Genomic DNA, 19,785 nt, shown 5'->3' on the forward strand with positions numbered 1-19,785 from the left:
TCTTTAACCCGACCCCTCCCCTTCATCTTTAACCCGTCTCCTCCCCTTCATCTTTAACCCGACCCCTCCCCTTCATCTTTAACCCGTCTCCTCCCCTTCATCTTTAACCCGTCTCCTCCCCTTCATCTTTAACCCGTCTCCTCCCCTTCATCTTTAACCCGACTCCTCCCCTTAATCTACACTGATTGAACTGTTTAACAAGTGACATCAATAAGGGATCATATCTTTCACCTGGGTAGTCTGTCATGGAAAGAGGTGTTCTTAATGTTTTGTACTCCTTTTCATTCATTTGTTAAATAATTAGTTTACATAAAAAAAATCTCAATTTATTTCATGATTTGTTACAGAATTTGACTTCGGCATACAAATGTGTTGGACAACAATGTATGATACAGAATGTATCTCCTTAATGACATATGACCATCATTCAAACTCACATAAAATGGGAGTAAATAAAAGTCAACAATGAGTCGAACCAAAATTTAGATCAAAGCTCTGTAATTCAATGTAGTCATAATGTATTGATTTTCACATCACCATCTTGTATTTTGCTCCATAAGTCATCAACCATCAATTTGAACACAGCTCCAACTGCCACTAACATCACCATGGTGACCACCAGACCCTTCTTTCTCTCTTACTGGGTGTGTTGACATTGAAGTGGTTTCCACCATTGCTCTCCACCATCTCCTCTCTCTTCTCCAGCAGCTCAGTGACTGTGGTCACCTTTCTCCTTGTTGTTGAAGACATGATATCTGCCCCTGCAGGTACTGATTAGTTGCAGCAGTTGACTGTTGTCCTTCACTGGTCTCCCCTCTAGCTGGTCTCCCCCAGTGAACAGCACCATGGTGTACATTAAAGACTTCTCTAAAGTTCTCCTGGATCCACCTCATGAGGGTATCCCTCTGCGAACCTCACCCGCTGATCACCAGCAGGAACGTGTGAGATCCTGGAGAGGCGGAAAGACCCGGGGTGTGGTCGACGTGGCGGGAGGCCCGGGGTGTGGTCGACGTGGCGGGAGGCCCGGGGTGTGGTCGACGTGGCGGGAGGCCCGGGGTGTGGTCGACGTGGCGGGAGCAGTGGGTGGCCCGTCCGGTTGACCCTCTAGCGGTAGTAGCAGCTGGCCCGGTCTAACTCTCACAATCTGTGGTCATGGCAACCATAGAGAAGTCCACTCAGAAGGTCTCTGCCAATGATGGTGTTTCCTGCTGAACTCTGACCCTGCCCAGTGTTACCAATCAGAAGCAGCCTCAACGCTGCCACTATGGAGACACATACACACAATACAGTCTAACAAGTCAGTTTATTGATCCGTTCAATTCATCAGTCAACCATTTGGACAGGGCCGTTTCAATACAACTTCTCTATTAAGTAGGACCTAGTCCTGGGATAAAAACCCTATTTCAATGGAGATTCTCTTGCTTTTTAGTCCAGGATTTGGCTTAATCTGTGTCCGGGAAACCTCCCTTGAACATTTACAACACACATCAGGTAAGTTAAACTGCATCACAGTGAAAGTGGTTGATTTCATTGAGGGTTAAATAATTGATAGAAGAGTGAATAGGCCTAGAGATTTCCCTGGTCAGGTGATCTTACATTTTGAGTTCTACTGGGGACAGTTTAACTGCAGTAAGTTCATGAGGCAGTTATAAATTATATTTTTCAAGAATCAATGGCTACGTGTCCAAAAAGTCCAAAAATGAATGTACCAATCACAGATTGTCCCTTTTTAAGTCCTGTATAAAGTCCAGTTTCCCTACTCAGAACACCGGAGAATCCTATAACCTGGTTCCTTTCACCTGGGCTCATTTTAAGGATCGACTCTCCGTTGCTCTCCAGTTCCGACACTGAGAACACTGGGACGGTGTCCCAAATGGCATCCTATTCCATATAGTGCACTACTTTTGACCAGAGCCCTGTGGGCCCTAGTGCACTTTATAGGGAGGCATTTGGGATGTACCCCAGAGGTTCCTCTCACCTGGGTTTCTTCTTACACCTGTGCCTCTTCAGGGACCCAGTTTGACTGTAGCTCTTACCGCACTGCGTGCATTTGTACGGCTTCTCCCCTGTGTGGACAACCATGTGCACTTTACGCAACGTAGAATTGACAAAGCACTTGTCGCACTCAGAGCATTTGTATGGTTTCTCCCCCTGTGTGTCTCCTCATGTGCTGCGTTAGATTCCCACTCTGACTGTAGCTAATACCACACTCCATGCATTTGTACGGCTTCTCTCCGGTGTGGACAACCATGTGTGCATTACGGGCCCCCGAAGTGACAAAGCACTTGTCGCAATCGGAGCATTTGTAAGGTTTCTCCCCTGTGTGTTTCCTTCTGACGTGGTATTTTAGCTTGCACCCCTGTTTGACCTGGTTCCCACAGTCCTGGCAAGAGAACAGCGTCTCCCCGGTGTACCATAAGGAAGTGCGGTCGGGCAAAGGTCATGGGACACTCTGGTCAGGACAGCGGGCGCTCGCCGGTGTGGCTCAGCCGATGATACTTCAGACTCATGTAACTCTGGCCACACGTACAGTTTACACCCACTGTGGGCCGTCTTGTGACGCTTCAGGTGGGCGGAGATCTTGAAGCCTTGGCCGCACTGGGGGCAGACATAGGGCTGCGCATCGCTGTGGAAACGCATGTGCCGGGTCAGGTTGGATTTGAATGTGAAGGTCCTGCCGCACTGCGGGCAGATGAAAGGACGTTCCGCATCGTGGATTGGTCGTCCAAGCCGGCTTTCCGGGAGAAGGTTTTATGGCACACCTCGCAGGAGTACGGCCAGTACTGTGTGTGGATCCGGGAGTGGAACTCCAGCGTGGTTTTGGAGAAGAACTTCCGTCCACAATCTGGGCACGGAAACCGGCGGACCTTCTGGTTGCGAGGCCGCCGTTCTGGGTCGGACCGGAATGCAGTCAGATTGAACGGCTGGCTGGTAGCCGACCGCAGGCGTCTCCTTCCATCTTGGAAGTACAGGGGGGCAGCCTCTGCCTTGATACCCAGGTGATGTGCATCTGTCTTGGGGTCGCTCTCTGTAGGAGGTCCCTTGGTGTTACCCATCTCTGGGTCATAGCTCTCTGGCTTCACAGAGTTCAACCAGTGTTAAATTTTTGTCCCGATAGGCAGCTCGTCCATCTCGTTTCACCTGGTTTAAATTAGAATACCTTTATTTTTCTCTGAGGAAACTTACAAACCAGTCAAGATATCTAGTAAACATATAGCTGTAACATTCACACAGACAGATATCTAGTAAACATATAGCTGCAACATTCACACAGACAGATATCTAGTAAACATATAGCTGCAACATTCACACAGACAGATATCTAGTAAACATATAGCTGTAACATTCACACAGACAGATATCTAGTAAACATATAGCTGTAACATTCACACAGACCGTTATCTAGTAAACATATAGCTGCAACATTCACACAGAGATATCTAGTAAACATATAGCTGTAACATTCACACAGACAGACATCTAGTAAACATATAGCTGCAACATTCACACAGACAGATATCTAGTAAACATATAGCTGTAACATTCACACAGACAGATATCTAGTAAACATATAGCTGTAACATTCACACAGACAGATACAAATGCTATACAATCTCAATTAAATGTTAATTTAAAAGCCAGAATTTTGAACCTACCTCTTGTTTTACCTCGTCAGGCCTCAAGATGGCGCTGGAGAGTTGTAGACTTATCTTGGGTTTGTTTTTGCTTCCCTTGGGGCGACCCCACCACTTAGGGGCCGATGATACCTGGCTACAAACACTTTCACTGTCAGCAGAGTTGTTTCCTTTTCCTGTGGATTGGTTCCTTCCTCTGGTGGTGGAGTTTTTCTTTGTTGGTTTTCTGCCTGGTTTGTTATTGTTCTTCTGAGCAGCGAGAGACAGTTGATCCTTCGTTAGTCTGTGGAGTCTCACGATAGGTAAAGAAACGACAGCAGCCATTTTGAGTTGATGTAAGGCGAGTTTCTCTGGTCAAAAGTTGCTGACGCCTGACAGATCTTACTTAAAATACCTATCCAGGCATTGTATCAACTAACCAAATCATGTTATAGCTGTCAGTCTATAACACTGTTGATGTTGTGGCAGGCAACCATTGGTTGATGAATGTAACATCTGAGTAGGGGAACATTACCCCTAGTCTCAATCTGGGCAGAGAAACGTGTTCTGTTAAACTAATGTCTCGGGGTCTTGTAGCTCTAGGATGGAACCATGTGGGGGATGTCTTGTCCTCTCCTTTAAAGACAGAGCTGGTCATCATCTGTAAGAAACAATGGAGAGAAAGTCAATATGAATTGAGAAAAGTAAGCCTACAAAGTAAGAAAAGAGGCATATCAACCCGAAGAAAAAAAATGGAATTGACCAGAGTAAGAATAATGGAAACTAATAGTATCATCTCTCCAAAGTAGATATATTAATATAGTAAAGATGCCCTATGCAGAAATCCCTCCGCCATTTCCTGGTTGATAATGTTGGAATAGTTCACCTACTTTCAGTTTGACAAAACCAGCATGTATAGTGTAGAGAATCCTTGTACCCTAAACCGCTATGAAGTAGCTTTTCCGTAACCAGTATAGTATTTTCAGCTGTTGGAAGCTGGTGTACAAAACTGAAGGTAAAAGATGCATAAAACACTTTTTATGAACGGGAGGCACAGAAATAGTACACATAGAACAGATCAACCGCTTCTGAGACTTGCTTTCAATGAGAATGACAGATCTATAACTTACATTTCTATGTGAATTTGGTCCCGGTAGCCCAAAAAGTTACATATTGCATCTTTAAATAAACAATTCTTGGTGTCTAAGACCGTTTAAAAAAAAATACTTTTAACATCCCTAACCTAAAAAACCACAAGATAACTCTAGGTTAAATAGAACTTCATGGTGAAATACAACACTAATTACATGTTGATGTAAGAGTATTTTTTAAGGATAAAACAAAGTCCACCAAATGCATTCTGTTGGTGCAAAACGAATCCGAATCTAAAGTTACTTTTGGATAAATACCGCATTGATTATATATTGATAATCAACTCCCCGTTGGATATTTGCAGCTGTAGTTATTCAGTAGCTAGCTAGTCGATGATGCTTGGTCAACTAGCTCTGGTCTACTACTGCAAGAGACATCTAATGGCCTACCTGCAGGGACGGCAGCAATCTGCAGTGGTCATGGCTGGTACGAGTCGGTTTACTGAGAAGCCTGTACATTTCATTTCAGATAAATAATTGCAATCCCCGTTTGCAAGAAACACTGTTGCATTCCAAGATAAATAATACCACATGTATCCACAGCGCATGGGAAGTAGTGACTACTGTTGTTGATTTTGTTCCAAGACCTCCATATTCTCAGTGCTGCCACCTAGCGGAGCCGATGAAGACATTTCGTCCCATTTCCATCTTCAGCTCTGATCTTTCTGCCTCTTCTCTCCTCCGTTGCTCTTCAGCTCTGATCTCTCAGCCTCTTCTCTCCTCTGTTGCTCTTCAGCTCTGATCTCACAGCCTCTTCTCTCCTCTGTTGCTCTTCAGCTCTGATCTCTCTGCCTCTTCTCTCCTCCGTTGCTCTTCAGCTCTGATCTTTCTGCCTCTTCTCTCCCCCGTTGCTCTTCAGCTCTGATCTCTCAGCCTCTTCTCTCCTCTGTTGCTCTTCAGCTCTGATCTCTCAGCCTCTTCTCTCCTCTGTTGCTCTTCAGCTCTGATCTCTCAGCCTCTTCTCTCCTCTGTTGCTCTTCAGCTCTGATCTCTCAGCCTCTTCTCTCCTCTGTTGCTCTTCAGCTCTGATCTCTCAGCCTCTTCTCTCCTCTGTTGCTCTTCAGCTCTGATCTCTCAGCCTCTTCTCTCCTCTGTTGCTCTTCAGCTCTGATCTCTCAGCCTCTTCTCTCCTCTGTTGCTCTTCAGCTCTGATCTCTCAGCCTCTTCTCTCCTCTGTTGCTCTTCAGCTCTGATCTCTCAGCCTCTTCTCTCCTCTGTTGCTCTTCAGCTCTGATCTCTCAGCCTCTTCTCTCCTCTGTTGCTCTTCAGCTCTGATCTCTCAGCCTCTTCTCTCCTCTGTTGCTCTTCAGCTCTGATCTCTCAGCCTCTTCTCTCCTCTGTTGCTCTTCAGCTCTGATCTCTCAGCCTCTTCTCTCCTCTGTTGCTCTTCAGCTCTGATCTCTCAGCCTCTTCTCCCCTCTGTTGCTCTTCAGCTCTGATCTCTCAGCCTCTTCTCTCCTCTGTTGCTCTTCAGCTCTGATCTCTCAGCCTCTTCTCTCCTCTGTTGCTCTTCAGCTCTGATCTCTCTGCCTCTTCTCTCCTCTGTTGCTCTTCAGCTCTGATCTCTCAGCCTCTTCTCTCCTCTGTTGCTCTTCAGCTCTGATCTCTCAGCCTCTTCTCTCCTCTGTTGCTCTTCAGCTCTGATCTCTCAGCCTCTTCTCTCCTCTGTTGCTCTTCAGCTCTGATCTCTCAGCCTCTTCTCTCCTCTGTTGCTCTTCAGCTCTGATCTCTCAGCCTCTTCTCTCCTCTGTTGCTCTTCAGCTCTGATCTCTCAGCCTCTTCTCTCCTCTGTTGCTCTTCAGCTCTGATCTCTCAGCCTCTTCTCTCCTCTGTTGCTCTTCAGCTCTGATCTCTCAGCCTCTTCTCTCCTCTGTTGCTCTTCAGCTCTGATCTCTCAGCCTCTTCTCTCCTCTGTTGCTCTTCAGCTCTGATCTCTCAGCCTCTTCTCTCCTCTGTTGCTCTTCAGCTCTGATCTCTCAGCCTCTTCTCTCCTCTGTTGCTCTTCAGCTCTGATCTCTCAGCCTCTTCTCTCCTCTGTTGCTCTTCAGCTCTGATCTCTCAGCCTCTTCTCTCCTCTGTTGCTCTTCAGCTCTGATCTCTCAGCCTCTTCTCTCCTCTGTTGCTCTTCAGCTCTGATCTCTCAGCCTCTTCTCTCCTCTGTTGCTCTTCAGCTCTGATCTCTCAGCCTCTTCTCTCCTCTGTTGCTCTTCAGCTCTGATCTCTCAGCCTCTTCTCCCCTCTGTTGCTCTTCAGCTCTGATCTCTCAGCCTCTTCTCTCCTCTGTTGCTCTTCAGCTCTGATCTCTCAGCCTCTTCTCTCCTCTGTTGCTCTTCAGCTCTGATCTCTCAGCCTCTTCTCTCCTCTGTTGCTCTTCAGCTCTGATCTCTCAGCCTCTTCTCTCCTCTGTTGCTCTTCAGCTCTGATCTCTCAGCCTCTTCTCCCCTCTGTTGCTCTTCAGCTCTGATCTCTCAGCCTCTTCTCTCCTCTGTTGCTCTTCAGCTCTGATCTCTCAGCCTCTTCTCTCCTCTGTTGCTCTTCAGCTCTGATCTCTCAGCCTCTTCTCTCCTCTGTTGCTCTTCAGCTCTGATCTCTCAGCCTCTTCTCTCCTCTGTTGCTCTTCAGCTCTGATCTCTCTGCCTCTTCTCTCCTCTGTTGCTCTGATCTCTCTGCCTCTTCTCTCCTCTGTTGCTCTTCAGCTCTGATCTCTCTGCCTCTTCTCTCCTCCGTTGCTCTTCAGCTCTGATCTTTCTGCCTCTTCCATGTAGTAGTATCCCCAGTTCTGGTATGATACTGGATCAATATTGTCAAGCAGTCATTTAACTTCTCCAATGTTGCCTTTGACTTCAATGTTGAAAACATTGGATCCACCACCAGTTAGCATTGAGCACCTGAAGGTCTGGACTGCTCTTCAGACAGGCCATTATAGGTTTACCCTTCAACAGGTCTATATGTGTGAACAGTACTCCGGTGAACTTTGTGATCCAAAACTCCCCCCCCCCCCCCCCCCCCCCCAGCAGTAGAACACGAGGACGAGAGCGATCCAGGCATTTCACTGATTACTCCTGGGGTTTCCATGACAATGATGTTGGTCCCATCCAGAACTCTATATTCTGACTGACACTGTGGTCACAGACACAGAGGAAGCCTCTACTGTGAAGACATTTCTCCCCAGTTTGGTGTTTCCTGTTGCACTCTTTCCTCCTACAGTCATACCCATCTTACTGTCCCACTGGGCCAAAAAAATATGGTTGAATCAATGTTGTTTCAACATCATTTAAGCCAAAAATATTCAATGTGATGACGTTGAATCAACGTGGAAAACTGACTGGATTTGCCAAAAGTCATCAACTTAAAGGGGAATTGTGTTTTTTTCCCACCCAACTTTCAACCTAAATTCAATGATAGGGTGAAATATTTGGTTGATTTCACATTAGTTTAAATCATAATTTATCTGCATGAACAACAGAGTGAAATGCATGAATCAAATGTAAAACACAGTAAACATGAGTGTCAGTAAGACTCTCTGAGCTACTGATACTCTTGACGATAAGGCCAGGGGCTTTCTGCCCAGAGAAAATCACAGACAATCTAAATGAGTGTCAGTAAGACTCTCTGAGCTACTGATACTCTTGACGATAAGGCCAGGGGCTTTCTGCCCAGAGAAAATCACAATCTAAATGAGTGTCAGTAAGACTCTCTGAGCTACTGATACTCTAGACGACAAGGCCAGGGGCTTTCTGCCCAGAGAAAATCACAGACAATCTAAATGAGTCCTATAAGTGATGATATTCATGAACCTGAAACCAGGAAAAGTCGACACCAAAAACAAAATGAAAAGCTCATTCTGAGGGGCTTCTTACCTGAGTCGGTCTGTTCTCCTCTAATGACCTCAGCCATACTGTGGTAGTCTCCTCTAATGACCTCAGCCATACTGTGGTAGTCTCCTCTAATGACCTCAGCCATACTGTGGTAGTCTCCTCTAATGACCTCAGCCATACTGTGGTAGTCTCCTCTAATGACCTCAGCCATACTGTGGTAGTCTCCTCTAATGACCTCAGCCATACTGTGGTAGTCTCCTCTAATGACCTCAGCCATACTGTGGTAGTCTCCTCTAATGACCTCAGCCATACTGTGGTAGTCTCCTCTAATGACCTCAGCCATACTGTGGTAGTCTCCTCTAATGACCTCAGCCATACTGTGGTAGTCTCCTCTAATGACCTCAGCCATACTGTGGTAGTCTCCTCTAATGACCTCAGCCATACTGTGGTAGTCTCCTCTAATGACCTCAGCCATACTGTGGTAGTCTCCTAATGACCTCAGCCATACTGTGGTAGTCTCCTCTAATGACCTCAGCCATACTGTGGTAGTCTCCTCTAATGACCTCAGCCATACTGTGGTAGTCTCCTCTAATGACCTCAGCCATACTGTGGTAGTCTCCTCTAATGACCTCAGCCATACTGTGGTAGTCTCCTCTAATGACCTCAGCCATACTGTGGTAGTCTCCTCTAATGACCTCAGCCATACTGTGGTAGTCTCCTCTAATGACCTCAGCCATACTGTGGTAGTCTCCTCTAATGACCTCAGCCATACTGTGGTAGTCTCCTCTAATGACCTCAGCCATACTGTGGTAGTCTCCTCTAATGACCTCAGCCATACTGTGGTAGTCTCCTCTAATGACCTCAGCCATACTGTGGTAGTCTCCTCTAATGACTTCAGCCATACTGTGGTAGTCTCCTCTAATGACCTCAGCCATACTGTGGTAGTCTCCTCTAATGACCTCAGCCATACTGTGGTAGTCTCCTCTAATGACCTCAGCCATACTGTGGTAGTCTCCTCTAATGACCTCAGCCATACTGTGGTAGTCTCCTCTAATGACCTCAGCCATACTGTGGTAGTCTCCTCTAATGACCTCAGCCATACTGTGGTAGTCTCCTCTAATGACCTCAGCCATACTGTGGTAGTCTCCTCTAATGACCTCAGCCATACTGTGGTAGTCTCCTCTAATGACCTCAGCCATACTGTGGTAGTCTCCTCTAATGACCTCAGCCATACTGTGGTAGTCTCCTCTAATGACCTCAGCCATACTGTGGTAGTCTTCTTTATTGTTTAGTGTAACAGAGGTGAAATCAAAACATTAGAAATACAATCTAACACTACTATATAAATACTATATATAAATACTATATATAAATACTATATATATAAATATACTATATATAAATACTATATAAATATACTATATATAAATACTATATATAAATATACTATATATAAATATACTATATATAAATATACTATATATAAATATACTATATATAAATATACTATATATAAATACTATATATAATATACTATATATAAATACTATATATAAATACTATATATAAATATACTATATATAATATACTATATATAAATATACTATATATAAATACTATATATAAATACTATATATAAATATACTATATATAAATACTATATATAAATACTATATATAAATATACTATATATAAATATACTATATATAAATATACTATATATAAATATACTATATATAAATACTATATATAAATATACTATATATAAATACTATATATAAATACTATATATAAATTGATTTAAAGCATTTATTTTATTTTTAAGTCAGAATATTTGACTAAATTCTGGTAATCAACTATGACTCCTCCTGACAGCCCAGGAGTTACAGCATTACTTCCTTTTTGTTCATCATCAAAACGTTTGTATTTCCCAGTAATTCCTTCCCTCCTGACATAAGCAAATATTTAATAACATTTACCTCGACAGTATAGTACGCAGGTGCTTCTATTTGTCCTATTTCACACTTGTACAAGTGTGTACTTGTGTGAATTGGAAATGTTTGTATATCTCCCTGAGACAGCCTGAAGAGCTGAGGTCGAAGCCAAGGTCAGCCATTATCAACGGGGTTACAGGAAGTGCCATGGAATGACCTCATCAATGAAACAAGTGTGGTTTACTTTGATACGTTGTCTACTGAGAGCGTTCAACATGTCATCAAATGACTGAACAGATGTTATGGGACATCTTGTCCCAATGTAACTTATAGCAAGCAATATTGCAGCAATTTTATATTGATTCCTGTTATATTTCATATTGTTTTTAAGTCTTTAATATACCTCCTTAATCAGTATAAGTAAAAAAAATATATTCATTCCTAGTCCATTTTAGTTTGCTCAAAACATAGCAGATTCATTCATCTACTTTTAGTCAATTCTCAAGTTCAAAGTTCATGCAGCGCTGGCGTTTTTCTGTAGTGCCCTTCAACTGCCCCGTTAGGCTACAAGGTCAAAGGTCAAAGCAAAATGTCACATAGATCCTCCCTACAGCCAACCCTGTTAATCACACTAACCTGCTGGATACGTAAGACATGGCTCTGGTTTAGTAGCCAAAAGGGATCTCACCTTTTAAGCAGTGTGATTCTTCAGTTACATTGTAATCTCCTCCATCATTCCTTAAAGAGCGTCCCTGAACCTGTCAGTGTTGTTTAAACCAGCCCTTTTACGGTCTCCTCTTTCTGACTGGCCCTTATCACTCACCAACACGCTTATTGATCAGTTCTATTAATCACTTGGGCATAAATGACATAAGCATGGCACCACAGGAGGCTGGTGGCACCTTCATTGGGGAGGACGGGCTTGTGGTAATGGAGCGGAACAGGTGGAACGGCATCACACACATGGTTTCCATGGTTTCCATGTGTTAGAATCCATTCCATTTACTCCGTTCCACCCATCATCATGGTACAACCTGTTCTATACATCCTGATAATCATCACACACGGTTTCCATGGTTTCCATGTGTTAGACTCCATTCCATTTACTCCGTTCCACCCATCATCATGTTACAACCTGTTCTATACATCATGATAATCATCAAATCAAATGTATTTATATAAAGCCCTTCTTACATCAGCTGATATCTCAACGTGCTGTACAGAAACCCAGGCTGAAACCCCAAACAGCAAGCAATGCAGGTGTAGAGATGTAAGAATCGTCTCCAACAAAAGGCTTTCAGTCTCAACCATGCCATTAATAGTAGATGCATGTTTTTTTATACAAAGCATTTCGCTACACTCGCATTAACATCTGCTAACCATGTGTATGTGACCAATAACATCTGCTAACCATGTGTATGTGACATTAACATCTGCTAACCATGTGCATGTGACCAATAACATCTGCTAACCATGTGTATGTGACATTAACATCTGCTAACCATGTGTATGTGACATTAACATCTGCTAACCATGTGTATGTGACATTAACATCTGCTAACCATGTGTATGTGACATTAACATCTGCTAACCATGTGTATGTGACATTAACATCTGCTAACCATGTGTATGTGACCAATAACATCTGCTAACCATGTGTATGTGACCAATAACATCTGCTAACCATGTGCATGTGACCAATAACATCTGCTAACCATGTGCATGTGACCAATAACATCTGCTAACCATGTGTATGTGACCAATAACATCTGCTAACCATGTGTATGTGACCAATAACATCTGCTAACCATGTGTATGTGACCATTAACATCTGCTAACCATGGGTATGTGACCATTAACATCTGCTAACCATGTGTATGTGACCAATAACATCTGCTAACCATGGGTATGTGACCAATAACATCTGCTAACCATGGGTATGTGACCAATAACATCTGCTAACCATGGGTATGTGACCAATAACATCTGCTAACCATGTGTATGTGACCATTAACATCTGCTAACCATGGGTATGTGACCATTAACATCTGCTAACCATGTGACCAATAACATCTGCTAACCATGGGTATGTGACCAATAACATCTGCTAACCATGGGTATGTGACCAATAACATCTGCTAACCATGTGTATGTGACCATTAACATCTGCTAACCATGTGTATGTGACCATTAACATCTGCTAACCATGTGTATGTGACCATTAACATCTGCTAACCATGGGTATGTGACCAATAACATCTGCTAACCATGTGTATGTGACCAATAACATCTGCTAACCATGGGTATGTGACCAATAACATCTGCTAACCATGGGTATGTGACCAATAACATCTGCTAACCATGTGTATGTGACCAATAACATCTGCTAACCATGTGTATGTGACCAATAACATCTGCTAACCATGGGTATGTGACCAATAACATCTGCTAACCATGGGTATGTGACCAATAACATCTGCTAACCATGGGTATGTGACCAATAACATCTGCTAACCATGGGTATGTGACCAATAACATCTGCTAACCATGTGTATGTGACCAATAACATCTGCTAACCATGGGTATGTGACCAATAACATCTGCTAACCATGGGTATGTGACCAATAACATCTGCTAACCATGGGTATGTGACCAATAACATCTGCTAACCATGGGTATGTGACCAATAACATCTGCTAACCATGGGTATGTGACCAATAACATCTGCTAACCATGGGTATGTGACCAATAACATCTGCTAACCATGGGTATGTGACCAATAACATCTGCTAACCATGGGTATGTGACCAATAACATCTGCTAACCATGTGTATGTGACCAATAACATCTGCTAACCATGTATGTGACCATTAACATCTGCTAACCATGTGTATGTGACCAATAACATCTGCTAACCATGTGTATGTGACATAAAATTTGATTTGAAGTTTCAATACAAAGACTGTTTTACAACATGGAGGGCCGGTTTCCACAGATTAAGCCTAGCGCTTAGGATAAAAACCTATTACACTGGAGATTCTCCTGCTTTTAGTTCCAGGACTTGGCTTAATCTGCGTCTGGGGAACCCGTCCCGCAACGGTCACATCACACATCAGGTGAGAGTGGGACTGCATCACAGGGAAAACAGGTCAGCCTATTGAGGGTTCAATAACTGACAGAACAGTCAATGGAACAGCCTATTGAGGGTTCAATAACTGATGGAACAGTCAATGGAACAGCCTATTGAGGGTTCAATAACTGATAGAACAGTCAATGGAACAGCCTATTGAGGGTTCAATAACTGATAGAACAGTCAATGGAACAGCCTATTGAGGGTTCAATAACTGATGGAACAGTCAATGGAACAGCCTATTGAGGGTTCAATAACTGAGAACAGTCAATGGAACAGCCTATTGAGGGTTCAATAACTGATGGAACAGTCAATGGAACAGCCTATTGAGGGTTCAATAACTGATGGAACAGTCAATGGAACAGCCTATTGAGGGTTCAATAACTGATAGAACAGTCAATGGAACAGCCTATTATTTTCCCTGGTGATGCAATCATATATTTAGAGGTCTGATGGGGTCAGACAATTTAACTAAATTCAAGAGGCATTTCTAAATTACATTTCTTCTTGAAGAATATATGTACCAATCCCAGATTGCTCCTTTAAATCCTGCATAAACAAAGGCCAGTTTCCCAACTCAGGACACCTGAGAATCCTCTCACCTGGCTTCTGTCACCTACGTGGCTGCTTACACCTGTTCTGCCTGCGGCTATGGAACCCTGACCTGTTCACCGGACGTGCTACCTGTCCCAGACCTGCTGTTTTCAACTCTCTAGAGACAGCAGGAGCGGTAGAGATACTCTTAATGATCGGCTATGAAAAGCCAACTGACATTTACTCCTGAGGTGCTGACTTGCTGCACCCTCGATAACTACTGTGATTATTATTATTTGACCATGCTGGTCATTTATGAACATTTGAACATCTTGGCCATGTTCTGTTATAATCTCCACCCCACACAGCCAGAAGAGGACTGGCCACCCCCCATAGCCTGGTTCCTCTCTAGGTTCCTTCCTAGGTTTTGGCCTTTCTAGGGAGTTTTTCCTAGCCACAGTGCTTCTACACCTGCATTGCTTGCTGTTTGGGGTTTTAGGCTGGGTTTCTGTACAGCACTTTAAGATATCAGCTGATGTAAGAAGGGCTATATAAATACATTTGATTTTGATTTGTACTGCTTTAAGGATCCACTCTCCAGTTCTCTCCAGTTCCTACACTCAGAACACTGGGTCTACGTCCCAAATGGAAACCTATTCCCTATATAGTGCACTACTTTTGACCAGAGCCCCATTCCCTATATAGTGCACTACTTTTGACCAGAGCCCTATTCCCTATATAGTGCACTACTTTTGACCAGAGCCCTATTCCCTATATAGTGCACTACTTTTGACCAGAGCCCTATTCCCTATATAGTGCACTACTTTTGACCAGAGCCCTATGGTCACTAGTTAGAGAATAGGGTGCCATTTGGGGCGTAGCCCCGAGGTTCCGCTCACCTGGTTTGCTGCTCACACCTGTGCCTCTTCAGGCCCCCACTCTGACTGTAGCTCCTACAGCACTCTGTGCATTTGTACGGCTTCTCTCCTGTGTGGACAACCATGTGTACTTTACGAGACGCCGAAGTGACGAAGCACTTGTCACACTCTGAGCATTTGTATGGTTTCTCCCCTGTGTGTTTCCTTCTAACGTGGTCTTTCAGTTGGCACCCCTGTTTGAACCTCTTCCCACAGTCCTGGCAAGAGAACGGCGTCTCCCCGGTGTGTTGTCGTCGGTGGATCATAAGGGTGTGCGGCCGGGCAAAGGTCATGGGACACTCTGGGCAGGACAGCGGGCGCTCGCCGGTGTGGCTCAGCCGGTGATACTTCAGACTCATGTAACGGACGAAACTCTGGCCGCACTCCGGGCACACGTACGGTTTATACCCGCTGTGGGAAATCATGTGGCTCTTGAGTTGGGCGGAGATCTTGAAGCCTTGGCCGCACTGGGAGCAGACGTAGGGCCGCGCGTCGCTGTGGAACCGCATGTGGCGGGTCAGGTTGGATTTGAACGTGAAGGTTCTGCCGCATTGGAGGCAGGCGAAGGGACGTTCCACCTCATGGATTGGTCGGTGCTCGACCAGACCGCCTTTCCGGGAGAAGGTTTTATGGCACACCTCACAGGAGTACGGCTGGTACTGGGTGTGGATCCGGGAGTGTAACTCCAGCGTGGTTTTGGAGAAGAACTTCTGGCCGCAGTCTGGACACGGAAACCGGCGGACCTTCTGGTTGCGAGGCCACCATTCCGGCTCAGACCGCAACGCAGCCAGATTGAACAGCTGAACGGTAGCCGACCGCAGCCGCCTCCCTCCATCCTGGTAGTACAGGGGGGCATCCTCCGTCTTGATACCCAGCTGATGTGCATCTGTCCTGGGGTCGCTCTCTGTAGGTCCCCTGGTGTTACCCATCTCTGGGTCGTAGCTCTCTGTCTTCACAGAGTTCAACCAGTGTTCATCACTTCTTGTACCGATAGGCAGCTCGTCCATCTCTTGTTTCACCTGGTTTAGAACAGAATAGCTTTATTTTCCAAGAGGAAACTTCAGTGGTGGTCGTATGACACAAAGATATCTAGTAAAACATATACCTGCAACATTCACACAGACATATATAGTAAACATACACTACCAGTCAAAAATTTTAGAACGCCTACTTCAAGGGTTTTTCTTTATTTTTTTTACTATTTCTACATTGTATAATAACAGTGAAGACATCAAAACTATGAAATAACACATATGGAATCATGTAAGCAAAAAAGTGTTAAACAAATCAAAAATATTTGAGATTTTTCAAATAGCCACTCTTTGCCTTGACAGCTTTGCACACTATTGCCATTCTCTCAACCAGCTTCACCTGGAATGCCTTTCCAACAGTCTAGAATGAGTTCCCACATATGCTGGGCACTTGTTGGCTGCTTTTCCTTCACTATGCGGTCCGACTCATCCCAAACCATCTCAATTTGGTTGAGGTCGGGGGATTGTGGAGGCCAGGTCATCTGAGGCAGCAGTCCATCACTCTCCTTCTTGGTAAAATAGCCCTTACACAGCCTGGAGGTGTGTTGGGTCATTGTCCTGTTGAAAAACAAATGATAGTCCCACTAAGCGCAAACCAGATGTGAAGCGTATCACTGCAGAATGCTGTGGTAGCCACTTGGTTAAGTAAGTGTGCCTTGAATTCTACATAAATCACAGACCGTGTCACCAGCAAAGCACCCCCACACCATAACACCTCCTATGCTTTACGGTGGGAAATACACATGGGGAGATCATCCATTCACCCACACCGCATCTCACAAAGACACGGCGGTTGGAACCAAAAATCTCAAATTTGGACTCTAGACCAAAGGACACATTTCCACCGATCTAATGTCTGTTGCTCGTGTTTCTTGGTCCAAGCAAGTCTCTTCTTCTTGTTGGTGTCCTTTAGTAGTGGTTTCTGTGCAGCAATTCGACCATAAAGGCCTGATTCACACAGTCTCCTCTGAACAGTTGATGTTGAGATGTGGCTGTTACTTGAACTTTGAAGCATTTATTTGGGCTGCAATTTGAGGCTGGTAACTCTTATGAACTTGTCCTCTGCAGCAGAGGTAACTCAGGTTTCTTGCGACTGCACTTGAAGAAACATTGAAAGTTCTTGAAATTTTCCACATTGACTGACCTTCATGTCTTAAAGTAAGGGACTGTTGTTTCCCTTTGCTTATTTGAGCTGTTCTTGCCATAATATGAACTTGGTCTTTTACCAAATAGGGCTGTCTTCTGTATACCCCCCTTTGTCACAGCAAAACTGATTGGCTCAAACGCATTGAGGAACGAAATTCCACAAATGTAACTTTTAACAAGGCACACCTGCTAATTGAAATGCACTCCAGGTGACTACCTCATGAAGCTGGTTGAGAGAATGCCAAGCGTGTGCAAAGCTGTCATCAAGGCAACGGGTGGCTACTTGAAGAATCTCAAATATGTTTTGCTTTGTGGTTACTACATGATTCCATATGTTTATTTAATAGTTTTGATGTCTTCACTATTCTCCTACAATGTAGAAAATAGTAAAAATAAAGAAAAACCTTGAATGAGTAGGTGTTCTAAAACTTTTGACTGGTAGTGTATAGCTGCAACATTCACACAGACAGATCTAGTAAACATATAGCTGTAACATTCACACAGACATATCTAGTAAACATATAGCTGCAACATTCACACAGACAGCCATCTAGTAAACATATAGCTGTAACATTCACACAGACAGATGTCTAGTAAACATATAGCTGTAACATTCACACAGACAGATATCTAGTAAACATATAGCTGTAACATTCACACAGACAGATATCTAGTAAACATATAGCTGTAACATTCACACAGACAGATATCTAGTAAACATATAGCTGTAACATTCACACAGACAGATATCTAGTAAACATATAGCTGTAACATTCACACAGACAGATACAAATGCTATACAATATCTAAATTAAATGTTAATTTAAAAGCCAGAATTTTGAACCTACCTCTTGTTTTACCTCGTCAGGCCTCAAGATGGCGCTGGAGAGTTGTAGACTTATCTTGGGTTTGTTTTTGCTTCCCTTGGGGCGACCCCACCACTTAGGGGCCGATGATACCTGGCTACAAACACTTTCACTGTCAGCAGAGTTGTTTCCTTTTCCTGTGGATTGGTTCCTTCCTCTGGTGGTGGAGTTCTTCTTCTTTGTTGGTTTTCTGCCTGGTTTGTTATTGTTCTCCTGAGCAGCAAGAGACAGTTGATCCTTCGTTAGTCTGTGGAGTCTCACGATAGCAGCCATTTTGAGATGATTCAGGTTAACGCTATGCAGTGAATCTCCTCCCTCTATTTTGAGTTGATGTAAGAAGCGTTCCTCTGCTCAGAAGTTGCTGACGCCTGACATGATCTCACAACGCCTGGATATGTATTTTAAGTTTCAACTAACCACATCATGTTATAGCAATGGTTGATGAAATAACATCTGAGTAGGGGAACATCACCCCTAGTCTCAATCTGGGCAGAGAAACGTGTTCTGTTAAACTAATGTCTCAGGGTCTTGTAGCTCTAGGATGGAACCATGTGGGGGATGTCTTGTCCTCTCCTTTAAAGACAGAGCTGGTCATCATCTGGAAGAAATAATGGATTCAATGGAGAGAAAGTAAATAAGAATACTAGAATTGAGAAAATTAAGCCTATATCATAAGATTTAAGAGTATAAATTAGACTCAATCAAATTAACTAAGAATAAGGAATCCAATAGTATTATCTCTCCAAAGTAGATATATTAAATAAACTATTATTGGTGAGAAAGACCCCCTGACTGGTTTTTAAACCTTTCACATCATTAATCTAAAAATCTATGAAATCATTATAGGATAAATAGATCTTCATTGTGAAATTCAACACTACATTTTGCTGCAAGATAGGTCTCTTTTAAAGATTAAAAAAAGTCTACCAAATGTATTATGTTGGTGCAAAACGAAGCAGTACCTAAGTAGTACCGAAGCAGTACCTACTTCCGGATGAATAATGCATTGATTACATATTGACAATTAACTCGACAGATACTTAAAGCGAAGTTTATTTGATAGCTTGCATTGTGGAAAGCTATAGCTACTGTAGTTATTCAGTTGATTGGCTGATTTATGACGTTTGGTCAGCTTGCTCTGGTCTAATCGCGCAAAGACAACGAGTTGTTCCTAAATAGAGTTACACGCACTGGACCAGAGCTAGCTAAACATAAGCTAGCTAGTTACTACTGCAAGAGACATCAAATAGCCTACCTGCAGAGACGAAGGCAACAATCTGAGGCGGGCATGGGTGTTCAGAGTCGGTTTACTGAGAAGCCAGTACAGTTATATCAGGAAATAATTGCAATCCCAGTTTGCAATAAACACATTTGCATTCAAAGATAAACAATAACGCACATGAATCCACAGCGCAAAGGAAGTAGTGACTGGTTCTGCTGATTTTGTTCGACGTCCACATTCTCAATGCTGCCACCTTGCGGATCGGATGAATCAGACATATCGTCCCATTTCCAAGTATGCTCTATAAGAGATAAAGATAGACCTACCCCCTAATTCTCATGGGTTGCCCATAATCATCTGTACGTGTACTGTCAGTGACATAACTATCTGTTCGTAAATCCACATGGTAAAACACGTATCTA

General features: G+C 43.6%; 2 protein-coding genes across 3 annotated transcripts; both read right to left on the reverse strand.

Annotated features, from left to right (window-relative positions):
• Positions 1–310: 310 nt before the first annotated feature.
• On the reverse strand, positions 311–19,785 carry LOC109877204 (zinc finger protein 501). 2 transcript variants are annotated; one of them, XM_031817864.1, is made up of 5 exons: positions 19,397–19,785; positions 18,124–18,739; positions 15,099–16,117; positions 3,657–4,275; positions 311–3,141 (listed from the first exon to the last, which is right to left on the reverse strand). In XM_031817864.1, exons 2-4 carry the CDS (start codon positions 18,412–18,414, stop codon positions 4,272–4,274), a joined length of 1,314 nt encoding a protein of 437 aa, XP_031673724.1. In that variant the 5' UTR covers positions 18,415–18,739; positions 19,397–19,785; the 3' UTR covers positions 311–3,141; positions 3,657–4,271. The 2 variants fall into 2 exon arrangements, with proteins under 2 accessions (XP_031673724.1, XP_031673723.1); XM_031817863.1 differs by having other exon boundaries at positions 15,081–16,117; positions 19,397–19,783.
• On the reverse strand, positions 2,649–3,056 carry LOC116365155 (zinc finger and BTB domain-containing protein 24-like). The gene has a single exon (XM_031817860.1). The coding sequence runs from the start codon at positions 3,054–3,056 to the stop codon at positions 2,649–2,651; it is 408 nt and encodes a 135-aa protein (XP_031673720.1).

The sequence above is a fragment of the Oncorhynchus kisutch genome, unplaced genomic scaffold (assembly GCF_002021735.2).
Source record: "Oncorhynchus kisutch isolate 150728-3 unplaced genomic scaffold, Okis_V2 scaffold1176, whole genome shotgun sequence".
In the NCBI taxonomy this organism is placed as follows: Eukaryota; Metazoa; Chordata; class Actinopteri; order Salmoniformes; family Salmonidae; genus Oncorhynchus; species Oncorhynchus kisutch.